The 22514-nt window shown below is 46.3% G+C and overlaps 1 protein-coding gene across 5 annotated transcripts in view; it reads right to left on the bottom strand.

Moving 5' to 3' along the window:
- Nucleotides 1–22514, bottom strand: part of LOC117361288 (caspase-10-like) — a 135963-nt gene that overhangs the window by 55198 nt on the left and 58251 nt on the right. For all 5 annotated transcript variants that reach the window (XM_033946431.1, XM_033946433.1, XM_033946434.1 and 2 more), the window contains exon 7: nucleotides 11941–12009. In XM_033946431.1, the coding sequence (XP_033802322.1) occupies nucleotides 11941–12009 (69 nt within the window). The remainder of the gene's footprint in view (nucleotides 1–11940; nucleotides 12010–22514) is intronic.

The following is a 22514-nucleotide window of genomic DNA, read 5'->3' as shown; positions in this document are numbered from 1 at the left end:
TCCCCCTCCGCGGACCGCCGAGGGGCAAAACGTCGGGCTAGAACGACAGAAACCTCGAACCGCCGTACCTCCAAGAAGGCCCGAGGTTCACCAACCCTACGAGGCCGTTCTCCTACACCTCGTACAGGACCACTAAGGGTGGCTGAGTTATCACTCTCCAACCCGCGCATCCTCCGAACTCCCCCTCGGACGTATTCTCCGAGGGAGTCCGGATCGAGGTCACCAATCCGACATCGATCGGTACCCCTAACCCCGGCATCGTCTCCGAGGGGCTCCTCGAGACGCCGAAGATCGACAACCCCGGAACACTCTCACAGTGCTTCCCCAACCTCGGAGCATGGATTAGAGCATGAACCTCGATACTCGAGGGAAGCCTCCTTATCCTTCTCCACCCGACGAAGGTCTCGTTCCCCGACCCCGCACGGGGCCCCGGGGACATCTCGCCCATCCTTCACTCGCTTTGTCCAAGACATGGGCCATGCATTGGACTTAGACCTCCAGTCCGACTCCAGATACTCGAAGGAGTACCTGGCGGAGCTGGATATGCCATCACTGCCCAGAGAGTCCCTTCGCTTACCACCTAACCCGGTACTCCAACAGGCCTTCTTCAGGAACCTGGAGACCCCCTACATGGTCACGGCCGTACCCTCCAAAATGGAGGCCAAGTACCGCACAGTACCTTACCCGAGATTCGAGCAACCACAGCTCTCCCACCAATCGCTGCTAGTGGAATCCTCCTTGAAAAAGGCTCACCCGTCCCGGGTCTCAGCAGCGGTCCCCCCAGGCCGAGAAGGCCGAACCCTGGACAAGTTCGGCAGGAGACTATACCAAAACGCAATGATGGCCTCTAGGGTGCAAAGCTACACTTTCACCTTCACATCATACCTCAAACACCTCATTGGACTATTGAGAGCCTTTGAGACTGACCTACCGGCCTCCCGGCAGGGAACGTTCGTCCTGCTCTTAGAGTCACTCTCCAACCTGCGCCTTCATCTATTCCACGCGGCCTACGATGGCTTCGAACTCTCCTCCAGAGAAGCAGCCTTCGCTATCGCCATGCGCCGACTAGCTTGGCTGCGCCTGGTCGACATGGACCCCAACTTACAGGACCGGTTGGCTAACCTCCCCTGTGTGGGAAAGGAATTGTTCGATGACACTATCGAGGCGGCGACAAAACGCCTCTCCGAACATGAACGCTCGTTTGCCTCCCTTGTCCGGCAAAAGCCCAAACCGCCAGCGCCCAGGCCATACAGGGCCCCTCCGCGCCGCTACCCACAAAAGTCCACCCCTGCTTTCTCGCGGCCCCCACCCAGACGTCCGCAAGCCCATCACAGGGCCATGCCCAAGTCTCAACCGCCCGCGACCACCAAACCATCCCCGTCCTTTTGACGGGACACGCGGAAGGGGGCGGGCCCCCTCCGCCATAGTCCCAGACCCCCTTCCCATCGGAGGTCGACTCAAAGCCTTCTATCCTCGCTGGGAACAACTCACGTCGGATGCATGGGTCCTTGGCGTGATCTCATCAGGGTACTCTCTCAACTTTCGGGCCACTCCCCCGGACAATCCCCCAAGGAATTGCCCTCCAAACCGGACTCAGCTACCTCTACTCCTCTCCGAAGCTCGAGACCTGCTTCGCCTGAGAGCAGTGGAGAAGGTCCCCCCCGACCAACGGGGGAAGGGCTTCTACTCCCGTTACTTCCTGGTACCGAAAAAAACGGGAGACCTACGCCCAATACTAGACTTGAGACGCCTCAACAAATTCCTGGTACGGGAAAAGTTTCGGATGCTCTCACTACCAACACTCTACCCCCTGATCGACGAGGGCGACTGGCTCTGCTCCCTCGATCTCAAGGAGGCGTACACACATGTCCCAGTGCACCCCGCTCACCGCAAGTTTTTGCATTTCCAAGTAGGGGACTGGCACCTACAATACCGAGTCCTCCCCTTCGGACTAGCATCATCACCTCGGGTCTTCACCAAGTGCCTTGTGGTGGTAGCAGCAACCTTACGTTCCCAGGGCCTCCAGGTATTCCCCTACCTGGACGACTGGCTAATCAAAGCCCCGTCCAAGGAAGGGGTTATCTCAGCGACCCAACAGACTATTACCTACCTACAATGTCTGGGGTTCGAAATAAACTTCCCAAAATCTCAACTACGCCCCTCGCAGTCCCTACAGTTCATCGGGGCCACGCTGGACACGGTTCGCCTCCGTTCCTTCCTCCCCCCTCCGCGCCTGGAGGCGTTAGTAAGTCTGAGCCGAAGGATCTCTCGGGTGACCTCAGTATCAGCCCGACAGATGATGACCCTTCTGGGCCACATGGCCTCCACCGTCTATGTCACACCCTTCGCCCGCCTCCACCTGAGAATCCCTCAATGGACCTTGGCGTCTCAATGGCGTCAAGACCGGGACCCGATCGACCGCTCCGTAACAGTGACTCCTTCATTGCAACGATCGCTCCGCTGGTGGGCCGACTCTTCAAATCTTTCCAAAGGTTTGCTCTTCCTCACCCCACCCCACAGCAAGGTACTCACCACGGACTCGTCGGAGTACGCTTGGGGAGCCCATCTGGACGGCCTACGCACCCAAGGAATGTGGTCAGCACAAGACCGTCGCTGCCACATCAACGTGCTAGAACTTCGGGCCATCTACCTCGCAGCTGTAGCCTTCCAACATCTGCTCCGCGACCGAGTGGTTCTCATCCGAACCGACAACCAAGTAGCGATGTACTACGTAAACAAACAAGGGGGCACAGGGTCTTGGCCCCTTTGTCGGGAAGCCCTACGCCTCTGGAAATGGGCAATCTCCAACAACACCTTCCTTCGGGCGGTGTACATACAAGGAGAACAAAACTGCCTGGCGGACAGACTCAGCCGCCTCCTCCAGCCACACGAGTGGTCACTACACTCTCAAGCCCTACGAGGAGTGTTCGAACGGTGGGGGACGCCTCAAATAGACCTGTTCGCGTCCCCTCACAATCACAAGCTGCCTCTCTTCTGCTCCCGGATATACTCCCCGGACCGGCTCGAGGCCGACGCCTTCCTCCTCGACTGGGAGGGAAGGTTCCTGTACGCGTTCCCGCCGTTTCCTCTGATACTGCGGACGCTTGTCCACCTGAAAACAGTACAAGCCACCCTGATCCTGATTGCCCCTTGCTGGCCACGCCAGCCATGGTTTTCCCTTCTACTTCAACTCAGTGTCAGAGATCCACTGCCTCTGTTTCCCTCTCTACTGTCACAGGGTCAGGGTTCACTGTTACATCCCAATCTTCAATCTCTTCATCTGAATGCTTGGTTTCTCTCCCCCTGACTGCTCTCCCCGTGTCTCAATCAGTCAAGGAGATATTGGAGGCCTCTAGAAAAACCTCGACGAGAATCTGCTACTCCCAAAAGTGGACCAGATTCTCAACCTGGTGCTCCTCCCACAGCCAGGACCCGGTGTCGGTCCCCGTCCCCCTGGTCCTTGACTATCTACTTCAACTATCTCATTCCGGCCTAAAGACCAACTCCATTCGAGTACACCTCAGTGCGATTGCGGCCTTTCATCAGCCCCTGGAAGGGAAAGCCCTCTCGCTCCATCCCTTAGTCACTCGCTTCATGAAGGGTCTGCTGAACGTCCACCCCCCTCTCAAACCTCCCCCGGTGGTTTGGGACCTTAACGTGGTTCTGGCCCAACTAATGAAACCTCCATTTGAGCCCCTAGACAAATGCCATCCAAAATTCCTCACTTGGAAGGTAATTTTCCTACTCGCGCTCACGTCCGCACGGCGGGTTAGTGAGCTACAAGCTCTGGTAGCGGACCCACCCTTCACGGTATTCCATCACGACAAGGTGGTACTCCGCACCCATCCAAAGTTCCTACCTAAAGTAGTGTCTGATTTCCATCTCAATCAGTCCATTGTCTTACCTGTGTTTTTTCCCAAGCCCCACTCTCACCCCGGAGAAGTGGCGCTCCACACTCTTGACTGCAAAAGAGCGTTGGCCTTTTACTTCCAACGCACTCAGCCACACCGGAAAGTCCCACAACTGTTTTTGTCCTTCGACCCAAACCGGTTAGGTCACCCAGTTTCCAAACGCACCTTGTCCAACTGGTTGGCCGATTGCATCTCCTTTTGCTACGCTCAGGCTGGTCTCGCGCTGCATGGTCGAGTAACGGGACACAAAGTCCGAGCGATGGCAGCCTCCGTAGCCTTCCTCAGGTCCACACCTATTGAGGAAATCTGCAAGGCTGCCACGTGGTCTTCGGTTCATACCTTCACCTCCCACTACTGTCTGGACTCCCTGTCCAGAAGCGATGGCCGGTTCGGCCAATCGGTGTTGCGAAATCTATTTGCTTAAATTGCCAACTTCCCTCCATCCCTCTTCAGTAAGCTTGGAGGTCACCCACATGTGAGAATATCATGCCTGCTTGTCCTGGGATAAAGCACAGTTACTTACCGTAACAGGTGTTATCCAGGGACAGCAGGCATATATTCTCACAACCCGCCCACCTCCCCGAGGTTGGCTTCTTGGCTAGTTAAGTGAACTGGAGACCACGAGGGGATGCACCCCCTAGTGGAGCAGGAAGGCACGCATGCGTGGAGCAGCAGAGCAAACTTAAATCTTCAATCAAGTTTGCTTGAAAATGCTTCCGCATCGGGGCTCCGTAGATGACGTCACCCACATGTGAGAATATATGCCTGCTGTCCCTGGATAACACCTGTTACGGTAAGTAACTGTGCTGTTTTCTTTGAGCCCTTCCAGTTGACAGCCTTTCTGGCAGGAACTAGACTGGATAAAGGGAAATAAAAGTGAAGTGCAAATTGAATTTAATGGTATACTCTCTCAGCTAAAGGGATCTTCTTTTCTTATATATTTGATTCAAATATTTTGTTAATATTTGTTAAAATGTTCGCCTATTTTTTCTTGGATCTAAATGGAGGACTTGAGCTGAATTTAAGCTAAATATTTATGTTATTTGATTATTATGTATTATTTGCTTGCTTTTCTTCATCTTTCTGTACAAGTGGATACTTGATTTGTAAAATATAAAATTTGATAAATAAAAAATAAAAAAAAAAAAAAAAAATATAGAACCAAATCTTTTCCAGAGAAGAGAAAATGGTAAAACTAGGAGGGCATAATTTGAGTTTGCAGGGAGGAATATTCAGGATCAATATTAGAAAATTATTTTTCTTTTTTTTTTCAAATTCTTTATTCATTTTTTCATCTTACATCAAGTACACAATATTACATCAGTTAAAACTTGTATACATCTCTTGAATTTTGTTCTAGCATCATCTTAAATACATAAATTTATACCCTTCCCACCCACCCTTCCCCCAAATATTTTAATCAAAAATATCATATAAATATTGTATTTTATCTATCGATTAAATCTTTAATATAACTTTATACCATTCCCCCTCCCCCTATGTATAAATGTACTTTCAGTGGATAATGGTGTCTAATCATTACAATAATTTGTCAATGGCCTCCAAATCTTTTTAAAATTATTATAATTCCCTTTTTGTATGGCAATTGTTCTTTCCATTTTGTAAATATGGCACAATGAATTCTACCAGAAGGTATAGGAAATTATTTTTCATGGAGAGGATGGTAGATGCCTGGAATGCCCTCCTAAGGGAAGTGGTGGAGAGGAAAATGGTGATGAAATTAAAAAAAAAGCATGGAATAAACATAGAGGATCTCTAATTAGAAAATGAAGGATGTAAATTAAAGAACCAAGACCGGTACTGGACAGACTTGCAAGGTCTGTGTACCATATGTGGTGATTAGGTGTAGGATGGGCTGGGAAGAGCATCAATGGGAACTCCACTAACTTGGAACATGAGGATGTTACTGGACGGACTTTATGGTAGATTTCCTGCAAACAGGATGGTTGGATAGGCTGGAGTGAGCTTGGACAGCAACTTCAACATTTGGAACTTAGGACAATACCAGGTGGACTTTACAGTTCATGACCCAGAAATATCAAAGAAGAGACAAGTTAATTTAATCATGTATTTTTAATGGGTATAACTAATGGGCAGACTGGTTGGACCATTCAGGTCTTTATCTGCCATCATTTACTATGTTACTATGTAACACACTGGAAGTTGAACAGCACTCCATAGGTAGAGAAGAGGAGCAAAACTATGCAAATGAAGCTTCCTATAAGAGATCTCATGAGATGGAATTGACTACCCGAGAGTTCAGGAATAAAATGAGGATTTACAAGAAAGAAGATTACCAAGTTAAGAATCTTTCCCTGTCCATCATTTTGTTATTCAAAATTTCTAATCGGAGGAAGGGGTTTGAAAGCTAATTTAGTTATTTATTTAAAACTTTTTTATATCGTTTACAAAAGAAGGCCATAAACTACATTAAGTTAGTCCAATAAAAAAGGTATTTTTTTCCTTCATGTTTTTGTTTTATTTCTACATATTACCTTATTCGAAACTGAAAGGTGATTAAGGAAGTATCTTTTTTAAAAAATATATATTTTTATTGAGAAGGGCAAACGGCCCAAACAAATAAGTACACTCATCAAAAAGGCAATGCAGGAAGAGCAGGAGTAACAAAAAAATGAAAGAACAAATAAGAAATCTCTCCACAGTGGAATGAAAGGCCATGTGGACACAGTACAAAGTTCAACATAATGAGAAACAGCAGACCAGACCATCCCCACAAGTACAAAGCCAGACTAGGCCATCCGCCATAACTTTTTTAAAACTGGAAAAGCCCTCCAACCCACAGTCAAACAAGCAGTAACCCACATACCCCCCACTCCATACACCACACTCACAAGAGCCACACTCCATCCCAGTCACACCACCCCTATGGATCTCCCCCTCACCCACCCTCGGAACACAGGTAGGGAAGCAAGAATGCCACAACCTGCAAGTTCAGGAGAGCAAACACAAAAAGAAGTGCATGTAGTCTTCAGGGAGGAAGGAGGTCCAGCAAGGTCCTCCATAAAACAACATAATGTCGCATGTCTAGGCGAGTAGATTTATCATAAGAGCAAATCTCAAATTGTGCCATCTCTCTCAGCCTGCCGCACCATTGAGCAGTGGTTGGGGGGGGGGGTCCTCAGACACCCAATAGGCCAGGATCAGTTTTTTCGTCACCAATGTGGTATTGTACAGGAATATACATTGAGAGGGAGAAAGGCCCTTCTCCCGTAACAATCCCTGAAAGCCCAGAAGGAGGGTGCCATAATCCCACTCAATGGAGCGGTGAAGAACAAAATCAAGAAGGCTCAAGAGCTCCTGCCATAGAGAGATCTCAGTGCACTCAAGAAACGAATGGAAATAGGTTCCAGGCTGGCACTTGCACTTGACACAAAGGCCACCACTTCACAGCCCAATCTGTGACCCTCTATGTCTAGTGAGATAAGCTCTGTGTAATATTTTGTACTGCATTTCCTGATAGTCTGCCGACTTAGAAAAAAGATAAAGAGTCCGAAAACAGTCCAAAAACTGGGAATCTGAGATGCTCTGGCCCAGTTCCCCCTCAACGTGCACATCCCAGGAACCCTATACTAGTGGGACAACTGCTTGAGCACAGGCGGGGTAGCCGCAAAAATCTGGTCCAAAGGCTCCGAGTCCCAACCTCGCTCCCGCACTTTCCTGTCTGGCAGAGGACCAGTATTGTCACAACTGTAGAAAGGAGAACAAAACTTATGGGGAAGTGCCCATGCTGTCTGGACTTGTTGAAAGGAGGGAAAAGAAGCCTCCGAAAGGTCCAGCAGCTGTACTATGTAACGGCAGCCTCGCTGTACCCACTCCCGAAACACAAACCGTCCCCAGCCAGGCAGGAACCCCGAATTGCCCTCAAACAACAAGGAGAAACCATTGACGCCTGCCGAAAAGGCATCAGAAACTGAGATCGACCTCCCCGGAGCGAGCAGCATGTTCCGGCTGAGAGTGTAATAAGTTGAAGAATTGAAAGGGTTGAGTCCAGCCCATGACCCACCCCGGGGGAAAATAACAATCCTGCCCCATGTAACCCTCATGGATCCACCTCATTAGTGCGGCAACGTTATATAGTCGTATATCTGGAACATTCAACTTCCTAGCCCCTTTAGCCAGGGCCACACAGGGAGCCTTAGATCTCCAGATAAACTGAGTTATGAGGGAATTTAAAACAAAGTTCATCCTGGCGGCGAAGCCAAAGCAGCACCATTTGGAGGGGATAAAGTAGTTTAGGAAGCAGGACCATCTTTACCAAGGCCACGCGGCCTAACAGGCCCAAAGGAAGATCCTGCCACTCCTGACACAGTTTGCCGATGACATCGAGATGGCGGATGACGTTTATAGAATTTCTGTATGATTGTTCAGAACTAGGCCCTTTTCCTATCCCTGTGGTGTCCACCAATCGCAAGAATAGTAAATCATATGGAAAAACATCTAGAGATAGAGTTTTAAAAAACTTCCACTATGTAGGTCTACCAGTAGTTTCTGATTATCAAACCTTTAGGGTTACTACTTAAATATTCGTTCCGACCATTCCTAGGGGATTTCTCCCTCCCCATTTTCATGTCACACCTCGAGCCACCACTGTGTACCCCCAATCCCATTACCTTCCGAAAAAAAATTGCGAGCGATTTGTTCTGGACCAAATTCCTCAACCTAATTTCCACTATTCCCAATCCTCCAAACCCTGAATCCAACTGGCACAATTGGATCACCCTCTCTGAGTCCACCTACCACTCCCTTGCTCCACTATCCACTAAAACTGTCTCCTACTCCCGCAAGGCCCCCTGGTACCTTCCATATCACAGACAACTGAAACAGAAATGTTGAATACTGGAACGCAAATGGAAAAAATCTAAATCTCCCACTGACAGACAGTCCTGGAGGGCGAATATTAAGTTCTACAATACTGAATTTAAAAAATCAAGGAAGAACTACTACAGCAACAAAATCGCCAGATCCAACAACCAAAGTAACACACTGTTCAACATTTGGCGTTCCATATCCTCTAAACATGATTCTGCCACACTCCCCTCCTCTCCATCTGCCGATGATCTAGCAAAATTTTTCAATGAGAAAGTCACTACCTTACGATGCTCCTTCCCTCCAACACCCTCTTACAACTCTCTGGTGCTCGCCGTCTCCAACCCTAATCAAACCGAGGCCAACCATATCCCAGCCGATAGATCCTGGACCGCCTTTGAGCTCATTTCCGATTCCCAGGTCTCCAAACTATGCCTCAAGTTAAAATTCTGCAATTGTACCTTGGATCCTTTCCCCTCCTACTTATACGAGAATATTCCCGCACAAGCCATCTCATCTCTCACCAAACTTATAAATTCCGCCCTACTCTCAGGCCTATTCTCTGCAGAAATGGGACACATTGCCTTATCCCCTCTACTGAAAAAAGCTGGTCTAAACCCCTCCACACCATCCAGCTATTGCCCAATAGCTAACATTCCTCTCCTGACCAAGATGCTGGAGTCCATCATAGCTACCCAACTCTCATCCTATCTTGAGAGATTCTCCATTCTCCTTCCCTACCAACATGGCTTCAGACCCAACTTCAGCATCGAATCCCTTTTGGCCTCTTTAATTTCAAAAGTCCAACATCTTCACTCTTGCAACAAGTTCGCTGTCCTTCTTCAATTTGACCTTTCTGCAGCTTTCGACATCGTCCATCATGACATACTAATCCTCCAACTTTCTGAAATTGGCATAAACTCCACTGTCTTAGATTGGTTCTCAAAATTCTTACGTTCCCGCTCCTACTTCGTTAACATGAATGGCACCTCATTCTCCCCTTGGAAACCGATTTGCGGAGTCCCTCAGGGTTCACCTCTATCCCCAATTCTTTTCAATGTTTATATGTCCTCCCTGAAACTCCTCCAACTATCCCCCTTGGAGACACTTTACACCTACGCAGACGACATCCTTGTCCTCCTCGAGACCGATTCTAACCTCACCAACCTCTCTGATAACATCTCTTCTTGTATAACGAATCTCCAATTCTGGGCGCTCACCGTTCAAATGAAACTAAACGAGACCAAAACAAAACTACTCTGGCTCGGCCCAAAATTAGATCAGCTACCCACCCTCATCCCACTATCCTCTGGCACCAAACTGCAGCTTGAGCACTCAAGCAAAGTTCTGGGAATCATCATTGACTCTACACTGTCCTTCAATGATCACCTAACTCCTTAGTAAAAAAAATGCTTTTTCAATCTTCACATGTTAAGGAAAGTAAGATCCTGCTTCCACCAACAACACTTCGCTGTCCTCGTTCAATCCATTATTCTATCCAGACTGGATTACTGCAACTCCATCTACTTAAGCCTAACAAAGAAAAGTCTTCACAGACTTCAGCGGATTCAGAACACTGCGGCTAAACTAATCTTCGCTAAGAGCAAATTCGACCACGTCTCCCGCTTTTGTCTAAGCTTCACTGACTCCCAGCTATCCTCAGGGTTCACTACAAATGCGCCTGTCTAGCCTTCAAATCTCTACACGGCATCCTTCCTCCCCTCTTTCCTCTATCTTGGCTCTCCTCGAACCCTACCTCCACCAGATCCACTCAAAAATTAAAATTATCCTTCCCCTCTTTAAAAGGCATATCCCATACAGGAAAACTTGGGACATCCCTCTTCTTCAGGATCACCGAGCTGTGGAACAGCTTCACTGCCCCTCTTCGGAGTTCGACCTCCCTCCAACGCTTCCGAAAACATTTGAAAACTTGGCTTTTCGCTAAAATGTAACTACTCCCTCCCTCTCCATTATACTAAGTCCCCTCTTTCTTCCTTTTTACTAAGCCCTTCTCCTTTCCATTGGAGTTCTTTTCTATATTAATTCCTGTAAACCGTGTCGAGCTCCACATTTGTGGAGATGATGCGGTATATAAACTTAAGGTTTAGTTTAGTTTAGTTAGTTTAGTTCCATAAGGAACAAAACTCAAATTCTAAAAGATTGGTTGGAGGATATAAACCCTGATTTCCTGTTTTTAACAGAAACATGGACTGTTTCTGATAAAGATATTTCTTTAATAGAATGTTTACCTAAGGGTTATAGAATCCTTCCACTTTCCAGAAGTTGGAAAAAAGGAGGTGGTTTGGCCATAATCATGAAAGATTCGTTTAATTTCAATAGATTGGATACAAAATCCATGGAGGATTTTGAAATCCTAACTTGTAAGATCTCTAATAATCACTTGGAAGACTCACTGATAACTACATTATTTTACATTCCCCCCCAAAAAATGGTTAGGGGATAAAGAAGACTTTTATGAATTCCTTTTAACCAACACACTGGTAGAGTTCTATAAATTGATACTGGGGGACTTAAATGTCCCACAACAAATAACAACCCCACTGGTTGGGAATTAATTGTAGAAAAGCCTAGAAGCTGGTAATATTCTTCTTTAGATCCAGGTTCTGGCCTACCAAGAAACGGTAGCAATTCAGCTTGCTCTAATAGCTAATAAGCTTACTATTCCAGTTCACTGTTATCTACTAAAAGAAGATAACCATGACTGTTAAATTTTTTACTTATCCTTTAATGCAGTATCTCAAGCATGCCCCGATGGGTCCCGTTTTGCCTATACAGGCTTTTTCAAGGGTTCAAATGAGGAGCTCTTATTTCAGCGTCCTCTCTATTATGGGGCTTGGACTGCTCTATCTGGACTCTTTTTATGTGAATGGATCTAATCTTCCCTCATACCTATCTAATAAAGATGACATAACAATTTTATGGAAGAAAATCTATCAGACATAAGTGGCTTCCAAAATTTGCTATTTTCAACCACTTGCTTTTGGAAGTTTCTATATATTGTCTTGAAAATAAAATAACTGTAGGGGTCCCTAAGACTTTTCTCCCACTCCTTGCCTATGAGAAAGGACCTTGATGAATCATGTCATAACTAGAAACTAATGTAAACCCTGGGTACAGGGTTCATCAGCATCCACAGTAAAAAAAAAATGAAAGACGGTACCTTTTTCAGCTATGTGCTGCACTATTCCCACATGTTCATGAAAGCTCTCGGCCAATTCAGTGGTGTAGGCTAAAAAGAGACAACAAAGAAAGGTGATTTGTTGATAACATTTGATAATTAATTTTATCAAGTTCCAATTTAATTACAACAGAAAGAACAGAAACAGATTACATCCCTTGCTAGATTTAAACTCTAACTACAACAGAGCTCACTAATCTTTCTGTAGCCACAATCTCAATTCTCAAAGCACCAGAAAGTGCAGAACCTGAGTAGTGTGGACTGATGACTTTCTGCCCACCCAGATTGTGGCCATAAACATGGGTTTCATGACACCAACCCACAGTTCAGGAAGCTGTACATTTCAGGTTCATCCTGTGTACCTGAGAGAAATGCTTATTTCCTCAGTGAATGAAAATCAACCTGCTCATGTTCTAATGCTCTGATGACTCTCGGGTCTTCCCTGGTTTCGATTAAACCAGCTCAGCATCTAAGGAGTAGAGGTCTGCACGGGAACGGGGATTGTGGTAATCCCGCGGAGGTTCCGCGGGAATCCCCCCATACCCACGGGACTCCCACGGGGATCCCCCTCTAGCCAACGGGACTCCCACGGGGATGGAAGGCTTTGGAAGCAGGGTTCAAAGCATATAATATAATGGACACGTCAGCCTTAGTAAAAGAGGGGGTTTATAAGTTAAATACCATAACAGAAAACAAAAATGGGTTCCACCAAAGAGATTCCACAAGGAAAACAGCAGCACAAACACAAAAGAAACTGTGGAATTGATGATCCTGTCAGAAGTAATTGCTGCTTTTTATGGGGACGGGCGGGGATGGAGGTAATTCCTTGCGGGAATGGGTGGGGACGGAGAGGATCCTGGCGGGGCAGGGTGGAATTTCTGTCCCCGAGCAATTCTCTACTAAGGAGCCCAAAGTCAACAATGTTATACCAGGATCATGTTTTTATTCACATTCTTTAACTCGCAACCCAAATCTTGTGATGTTTGTAGTTCTAACGTACCTACACACAACACTTAAGGCAGTTTTATAAGCGGGCACCTAGCATATAGAACATTAGTGCTTATGTGCATGATTGGCACTAATAAGGGCTAGGCACTATTCTATAAACAGTATGCCTAGCTGTCAGGGGGCATACATATGGGCAGAGTGTGGACATCTTCAAGCAAAGCACACAATCACCCAAACTGACCCTGTCAGATCCTAACAGACACACCATCTCAGAAGTTCCAAACTGCTTCACACCAACCTGTGAAAACAAATTCCTAGAGCAGATATTGCTTTCACCATGCTTTATTTATTTATAAGTTATTTTGACTGGCTTTGTTTCTACACTCTGACAAACCCCCCAAATAATTAACTTTCTTCAGAAATTTCCCAGAACTTAGTACACGAGGAGACGTAGCTTCTGAAAAGGAAAAAATGAAGAAAAATTTTGGAGGTTATTTGAGAAGGTAGGTTTACATATGTAAATGGTCCAATGCATCCAATTAATGATTTTAGAAAAGATGCCACCCGTGTTTCCCCCAAAATAAGACAGTCATATTAATTTTGGGTCCAAAAAAACGCCATTAGGCCTTATTTTCGGGAATGTCTTATTTTTTTCATGTACAACAATCATCTCTCCTTCCTCTTCTCCAACACATTTCTTCCTTTCTTCCCCACCCCCATGTGAAGCATCTTTCTATCCCTCCCTCCCATCCCCTTGTGCAGCATCTTTCTATCCCTCCCTCTCATCTCCTTGTGCAGCATCTTTCTATCCCTCCCTCCCATCACCTTGTGCAGCAGAACGCCAAGACCTTCCCACTGTGAGACTGACATACCTCCACTCAGAAGCCTCCTAAAGCAGCAGGGGTGGGGGTTGCCAATTTTTTCAGCAAATCAGGCAGCACTAATGTTAGGACTGTCGGGGTCACTTGGGGGGGGCTTTAGGAGTCGATCTTAACTAGGGCTTATTTTTGGGGTAGGGCTTATATTAGGAGCATCTTTAAAAATCATGCTAGGGCTTATTTTTGGGAAAGGTCTAATTTTCAGGGAAACAGGGTACTTACATGTCTGCAGCACACAGTTTCCAAATGGGTGTGTTTTCAGTATGGTTTGGGCAGGCCTGAAAGTATGTGTGTACTTCCTATTTCCCAATGAAAATATATGCAAGTATTAAAAAATCTAGATGTGAGCACACAAATGTTAGGTAACTGCTCATTTGGATCTCAGGACTGATTAAGGGAGCAACACATTTAACTCTCTGGCATTTGAAAAAACACCTTGAAAAAAAATTTGAGTTTTGTAGCTTCACTCCTTAATTAGCTCACGTTGGACATATAGGTTTGTAAAATCTGGTATTTGCTCATGTAAATGCTGACACTTAAATGCAAACATTACAAAATTGTTACTTACTCATATAAATACTAGGGCCCAGATGCACTAAAACCAGCAACCTCGCTAAACCTGTTTTAACAGCTTTAGCGACGATCGCATTTGTCAACCAGATGCAGAAAACACTCACCGCCTGGTTTTCTGCACGATCGTTCATTCCCCAATCTGACCATGTAAATAAGCTGATCAATATTAAAATGCCATGTAAATTAGTAGAGCGATTGATGTTCTAACATGGCTTCCTGATGCACTAAAAAAAGTGATTGGTTTTAGCAATCCAAAAAAAGTGACTGGTCAAGACCACTTGCTTACCTGTCTCACCTTTTTTGTTTTTATGGGCACATATGCTGTGCATGTTATACATGCACAATATCTGCCCCATTAGAAAAAAAAAAGAAAAAAGCGCCCCTGTCCCTTCTGCCGCAGGTCCTCCCTGATGAACCAGCACTGGGAACTGACCCCCCCTCCCCTTCGTTAGCGAAAAAGGCAGGAGGAATGACCACTTCCTCCTGCCATTCTGACTTCACCTCCCCCACACGAGAAAAAAATGGCAGAAGGGATGCTCACTTCCTCCTGCCATGGCAACTCCCACCCCCACCCCTCCACAGCAATGAAATGGCAGGAGGGATGCCTACTCCCCTCCTGCCACCAAAGGCCCACTCCCATGCCAGGTTCTTCCCCAAACATCCCCTACCCTCCTCCCTGAAAAAAAAGACAGAAGGGATGCCTACTCCCTCCTGCCACTGGAGGTCCCCCCAAATCTCTCCCCCATCTTTGCCCATTTAAATGGAAAAAAAAAAAAAAAAAGGTTTCCTGCCCTGAACAGCTGAGTGGAAGGAGGCTTTCTCAGCCTCTCAGCTCTTCGGGCTTCCCTTGCCGGCTCTGTGTATAGCCAGCTCTGCGTATAGCTCTTTCTGAATCAACCAAAAAATCAGATCAGTGTAGACTCACATGGTCTTACTGATCCTCTTACTGCATCTAGGGCTCTAGACCTAGCACATTTCAAAACGCAGAAGCTCATGTAAACCGCTCTGAATTGAATTGGTAGTGGTATAGAAGCTTTCAATAAACAATAAAACAATGCTACTTTTTTTTTTTTTATGTAGGACAGTTATTCTCAATGGTCAGGTTGTGTGATAGCCTGACCATGGCAACAAATAAGTCTTCACAAAAATCAGCCAGACAGTTGGTAAAAAGTGAATACAGTTTCTTTTATTGTATAATCCAGTGGCATAGACAAGAAGAAGCCTTGGCCTCTTCCAAAATTGCACTCTATCCCTTCCTTCCTCCTGCCCTCTGTCACCCCCCCCCCCCCCTCTTGCTTCCCCACTATGTGGTCCAGCATCTCTATCTGCTTCTTTTCTCTTCAGAGTCCCAGTGCTTGACTGGCAGAGGCACTGAAACAAACTGGCTTTGTCGTGTCCTGTCTCCTATGAAGTAACTTCCTGTAGGCAGACTTTCAGGGGAAAGGCCCCAGCAGGACCAACCATGGGCAGTCTGTTTCACTGCTTCAGCTGGTTGCATGCAGGGGCCCTGGAGGAGAAGCAGAGAGAGATGCCAGACACATACACAAGAGGAGTAAGCAGAGAGAGATACTGGACTCCTGTGGGGACAAGGGCAGAGAGCAAAGCGGAAATATATGCTGCTGCCCCCCGCAAAAAAATAAATAAATAAATAAAAAGGACTGCAGGCCATGCTCCTAGTATAATCAAAATGGACTGCTGGCCATGTCCCTAGTTAATCAATAACCTGTTTTTTTCACAGGCTCTTAAATCACTAGTTCAACAACCAAAGTCTGATTCCTTTTAGTCACAGGAATTTCACAGTATGCACAAGGAAAGGAAATTCCACAGTAACAAAGAAATGCAACACCCCTGTCAAGTCACAAAGGTTCATAATTTTCCACTAGTTAGACAAGACGCTTTTCCTACCTTGGTATCTTACACATATATGATAGTTGCTTAGATTGGTGGGTGGCTTCTTCCTTCCCCTGGGCCTCTAGCTTTTTTCCTTTAACTGTCCTAAGTATACAACATCTTTTCTGCTATGCATTCCAGTGCCCAGCCTTTTAAGTTGACTCTGTGAATGAATTTTGTCAAGAGGGAACTGGCAATTTCCTTTATACCAACAGACAAGAGTCTAGATGCTGCAAGCCAAATATGCTACAAATGCAGAGTTGCAATGTAGTGCTAGTAGCTGTTTATTTAAAATCCTTGGAAAGTACAACCACCACCTTGTAGCAAGTGGAAATACTGAGTCCAAAATACTTGTATACTAGTTAGGGTTACCAGACATCCGGGAAAACCCTGACATGTCCTCTTTTTAGAGGACTGTCCAGGTGCCAGGATGGACTTTCCAAAACCTGGTAGTTTGTCCGGGTTTTGGAAAGCCCTGATGAGCTCTGGCCGCATCTGGATGGCCTCTGAGCATGCGCAGATGAGGTCACACACAGGTATTTCAACTACAGTTGGGTCAGGCATTAGCAGCCATGTGTTTAGAACTGCATGGAGAATTAAGCTTGGTTCCCAAACAATGTCATGTACCGTATTTTTTGCTCCATAAGACGCACTTTTCCCCCCCCAAAAAAGTGGGTGGAAATAAGGGTGCTTCTTATGGAGCGAATACCCACCCACCCGTTACCTTATTTTAATTCCTCTGGCAAGCAGGGTCTGGCAGAGAGGCAGGCAGGCTCCGTAGCTCTCCATGGCCCTTCTGTTCTCGAAGGCCACAACCCTGTTACCAACCAATGGAATCGCTCTTTACCAGGGAGGAGGGCTAGGGGAAAAGGTGACCAATCAGAAGCGCTATTGAAAACCCCCCAAAAAAAAACCAACAAAGAAAGGGAGCCCGGCCGGAGCATCGCCCCGTCACCGACCAATGGAATCGCTCTTTACCAGGGAGGAAGGCTAGGGGAAAATGTGACGAATTAGAAGCACTTCTTGAAAACGCAGAAAACCCCCCACAAATGAAGAAAGGGACCCTGGCCGGAGCGTCGCTCTACTTGAGTAACCGCTGTCACAGGGAGATTGTGGAGTGCTGGAAGATGGCTGCAGAGATTCCTCGGGCCTCCGCAAACAACAAGAAAAGCAGCTGCCAAGGGTTGAAGGGCCCCTCCTTTGTAGTTGGGAGAAATGGTAGAAACTATCAGGCTTTAGGAGAGAGAGAGTTCACCATCACACATTCAAACTCCAAGGACGGATTGGAAATAAAAACTGTTACATCGCCATGTGTTGATGGAAAGTGCAAAAAAAAGGATTATCCCTTTTAAGTTAAGAGGTATCTGATGTTATTTAATGCACCCTGACTTCTACAGCGGAAGGAAAATGGTGATGTTTACACATGTCCTTCGATAAAGTATTGCTTGTTCGGTAACATTTTTGAGCAGAGAACATCTAAAAAAATAATCCCGTATGTAACAATACTAATAAATACTCTAGCAAAGCTGGTTTAAAAGTTCTCAGCCAACACAAATTTACAAATGCAGAGCCTGGCAAGGAGTGTGGGGTTGGGTGCAGAGCCTGGCAGGGAGAATTTGGTTCAGAATGTTTTTTTCTTGTTTTCCTCCTCTAAATCTAGGGTGCGTCTTATGGTCAGGTACGTCTTACGGAGCGAAAAATACGGTATATGTGGTTGTTTTGCCCAAACTAGGCCGTGACCAAGAGCTAGTGGGCTCTTACAGACCAATATTTTTATTAAATAAAGACATCAAGATCATAACAGCTGTTCTGGCTCACAGGTTGAATAAAGTTGCTCCATCCCTAATTAAAAGAGGACCAAGTGGGATTTGTCCCTGGCAGATTTGCATAGGCAAACATAGTGCGTGCCCTTATGGCTCTTTGAGAGGGTAAATCCTAACACAGAGATGCATTGCAAACCAGTTTAGACATTGAGAAAGCATTTGATAAGGTTAAATGGGAGTACCTTTTTTGAGTACTTCAAGTTTGGGATAAAGGGCCCCTTCCAGGGATGGATTATGGTACTCGCTGCATAGCTACTAGTAAACACATGCATAGATTCTGTCTTATTAGAAAGGGGTACGAAACAGGTTTGTTCCCTCTACATTTTATATTATTCTAAAACTCCTGGCTGAGAAGATAAGTCAGAGGAGAGATTTACAAGGGATAATAGTAGGGGTGCAGGGAGTGTAGAATATCTATGTATGTGGATGACATAATGCAATACATTGATAATGATACAGAAAATATTCCTAAATTCAGAGCATTAATACAACAGTTCGGTACCTTTCCCAGGCTCTGCATTAACTTTAATAAATCTGAGGCTCTTTCTGTTACAGTGAAGTGCTCATCCAAACAAGACATGAACTTCCCTTTAGAGTAGACAGGAGAGAGGATCAATTACCTGAGGGTTTATTGTTGATAAGATAGCAGGTATTAATGATACCTGTCAAAAATGGTGAGCTACCTTTGTCGAGTGGCATTAGTTTAAATGTTTTTTACTATCCAAACTTATTTACCCATTACAAATGCTAACTTTATAGATTAGAAAGTGGGAAGAACACAATTCCAAAGTATTCTGAGAACACTCATACGAAGGACTAAGAGCGAGAATTAGTTACAATAAGTTGAGTGTGAGCAGAGAAATAGAGTTGGTGTTGGTCTTCCAGATCTGAGACTGTACAATGTGACTACCATGGTGCATAGGCTGTTTTGCAACTTCCAGCCTGCATGAAGGACCTTTTAATGGATAAGACAAAGTGTGGATGCGGTGGCATAAACTGGGAGGGGGGTTGAGAAACTGGGCTTTTCTGTCATTAAAAAGAAATCCCAGCCATCGAGCCTAGGATGGTGATGTCCCTTTCTGTTATGGGGGCAGGCTGGGGAAAGGAACTTAGAACACTTCAGAGCTAGGAGGAGGTGGCTCTCTACCTCACCTTCTAATGCAGAAGTGGGGAGCCTTGAACAACACTTTTCTTCCATCTATGCAATCTCACCATTATTATATGACCCAAAACCAATATTAGCCTATGGGGGAGTCAAATTTTGACAATAGACAAATTTTTTCTCCAGTTATCTTCTTTTCTTAATAAAGTATCTAAGCTGTACAAAATAGGGAGGGATCTGAAAGCGATACAGGCTCTAAATACTCTGACAGCTGCTTGGTCTCTGGATTTGTGAAAGTTTATCACAATAGAAGATATGCGATATCTATTTAGCTTGATAACCATAATTTACAAAAATATTCAAGCGCAGAAAACCTACTTTAGACTTTAGTAGACTCCCTTGCTCAGAGTAAAAATGAAACTTTGGGAGGATGAAACTTATCTAAAATGCAAATGTCTGGAAAGTAATCTTGTCTACATATTGGTAGAATGCTACTATTTAAAAGATTACTAGAAAAGGGTTCTGACCACTGCATAACTATTGCAAACAATGTCCACTTTTTGCCTGCTTTTCTAGGGGCACATTATGCTATGTGGTTGGTCTTAGAGAATGATGCAGGGAAAAAATTTTGTCCTCATCCCCGTAACCTTGGTCCCCATCATGTCCCTGCCCCATCCCCACAAACCTTCTGATCTGCACAAGCCTTGAATAGTTATAATTTCATACTTCATAAGACAACAAATATAGAAATGCATCTCTAATCATCATATCTCTAATCACGGCTTCTGCAAGGGTAGGTCATGCCTCACAAACTTATTGTACTTCTTTGAGGGGGTAAACAGACAGGTGGATAAAGGGGAATCCATTGACATCATTTACCTTGACTTTCAAAAAGCCTTTGATAAGGTACCGCACGAAAGACTGCTTAAAAAGCTGTGGAGACACGGGGTGCAAGGGGAGGTCCACCGATGGATCAAAAACTGGCTGGCAGACAGGAAACAGAGGGTTGGAGTGAAGGGCCATTACTCAGACTGGCATGGGGTCACGAGCGGAGTTCCGCAGGGGTCGGTGCTGGGACCGCTCCTGTTCAATATATTTATTAATGACCTGGAAGCGGGAACAAATTGCGAAGTTATTAAATTTGCGGATGACACCAAACTCTACCACAGGGTTGAAACCATGGAAGACTGCGAAGATCTGCAAAGGGACTTAACGACGCTAGAAGAATGGGCCAAAAAATGGCAAATGAACTTTAATGTAGGGAAATGCAAGGTCATGCATGTAGGGAAAAAGAACCCGATGTTCAGCTACAAAATGGGAGGATCATTGCTAGGGGTAAGTAACCTTGAAAGAGACCTGGGAGTGATGGTGGACACGTCTTTAAAGGCGTCGGCACAGTGCGCCACAGCCTCAAGAAAAGCAAACAAAATGTTGGGTATCATTAAGAAGGGTATCACGACCAGGACAAAGGAGGTCATCCTGCCACTGTATCGTGCAATGGTGCGACCGCATCTGGAGTACTGTGTCCAATATTGGTCGCCGTACCTCAAAAAGGACATGGCGGTACTTGAGGGAGTCCAGAGAAGAGCAACTAAACTGATAAGAGGTATGGAAAACCTCTCATATACTGACAGACTGAAAAAGCTGGGGCTGTTCTCCCTGGAAAAGCGGAGACTTAGAGGAGACATGATAGAAACCTTCAAGATCCTGAAGGGTATAGAAAAGGTAGACAGGGACAGATTTTTCAGATTACGGGGAACCACAAGTACAAGGGGGCACTCGGAAAAATTAAAAGGAGACAGGTTTAAAACAAATGCCAGAAAGTTCTTTTTCACCCAGAGGGTGGTGGACACATGGAACGCGCTTCCGGAGGCTGTGATAGGCCGGAGCACGTTACAAGGCTTCAAAGAAGGTTTGGATAGGTTCCTAGAGGATAAAGGAATTGAAGGGTACAGATAAGAGTAGCGGTAGGTTATAGGGATAGTCTGGGACCATTGCTCGGGCAATGGGCCTGATGGGCCGCCGCGGGAGCGGACCGCTGGGCGAGATGGACCTCTGGTCTGCCTCAGCGGAGGCAACTTCTTATGTTCTTATATAGAGATGTGATTATTATTCACGAAACTGTAAGTTACATCAAAGAGGGACTCGTCAGTAGAAAGAAGGCCTCAAATAGGCCTCTGAAGGTTTTTCGGCATGGTGCGGCTGGCTCGTTTAGGTAAGATAGGTGCGAAGGGGAGAGAGGATGTTGCCGCTATCGCTGACCCTGGTGCAATTTTTTTTGTCACAGAAATGAGTACTTTTATTGCTCCTGCAGGGTGGTAGAAGGTTTTGTTCCCGTTCCCGCTGTAAACTGGCTGCATTTTTTCCTGTTCCCGCAGACTAAACGCAGGAACCCTCTCCTGTGTCATCCTCTAGTTGGTCTCCTTTATATAATACTAGTCTTTAAGCCCGTTACATTAACGGGTGCTAGAATGTGTGTGTGTGTGTGTCTGTATTTCTTTCTTTCTCTCTCTCTCTCTCTCCTTAGCCTGTTTCTGTATTTCTTTCTTTCTGTCTTTCTTTCCCCTCGGCTGTCCCCCACCACCCCTTGCCTGCTCCCCCTGTCCATTCTCCTTTCTTCCCCTGTGTCCACCACCACCCCTTCACTGGTCCCCTTATCCAGCAGCAGCCCTTCTCCCTTTGTTTTAACTCCCCCCCCCTGTCCAGCAGCACCTCTTTCCTGCTCCCCCTGTCCAGCAGTAGGCCTCCCTTCCTTTTTTTGCCCCCCCCGGCCATCAGCACCTTTTCCCCTGTCCAGCAGTAGGCCTCCCTTCCTTTTTCTGCCCCCCCTGTCCATCAGCACCTCTTCCCCTGTCCAGCAGTAGGCCTCCCTTCTTTTTTTTTGCCCCTCCTGTCCATCAGCACCTCTTCCCATGTCCATCAGCAACCCTTACCTCCTTTATTTTTTGTCTGCCCTCCACCGACATCTACCTAAAGCCGCCGCAGCCTGCAGGCACTGACAGCCTTTGTGGCCTGCTCCCACTCCCTCCTTGTCATCGCTTGCCGTGTCCCCCCCCCCCCGGGAAGCTTCGTTTCCGGCTTCGGCAGCCTCCTGTCTGTGGGCCGCCCGCCTGTCTGTGTTTCAATTCAAAGCCGACGCCGCAGCTCCTCTCTCGATCCCTGCTTTGTGCGGTTCGAGAGAGGAGCCACGGAGGGCGGGTGAGGAGGGTGAGAAGATGGTGGCAGGTGCACCTGTGCCCCCCCCCTCCGAATCAGCGGCAGCAGTGAGGCGGCACTCTGGCGGTGAATGAGGGCGAGGGGGGAGTTGCTCCGTGTTCTGGCCTGCCTCCGTGTTCGAAAATC

This window comes from Geotrypetes seraphini, chromosome 5 (assembly GCF_902459505.1).
Source record: "Geotrypetes seraphini chromosome 5, aGeoSer1.1, whole genome shotgun sequence".
Classification (NCBI taxonomy): Eukaryota; Metazoa; Chordata; class Amphibia; order Gymnophiona; family Dermophiidae; genus Geotrypetes; species Geotrypetes seraphini.
The sequence above is the reverse complement of the archived record's forward strand: the minus strand, read 5'-3'. Positions and strand labels throughout refer to the sequence as shown.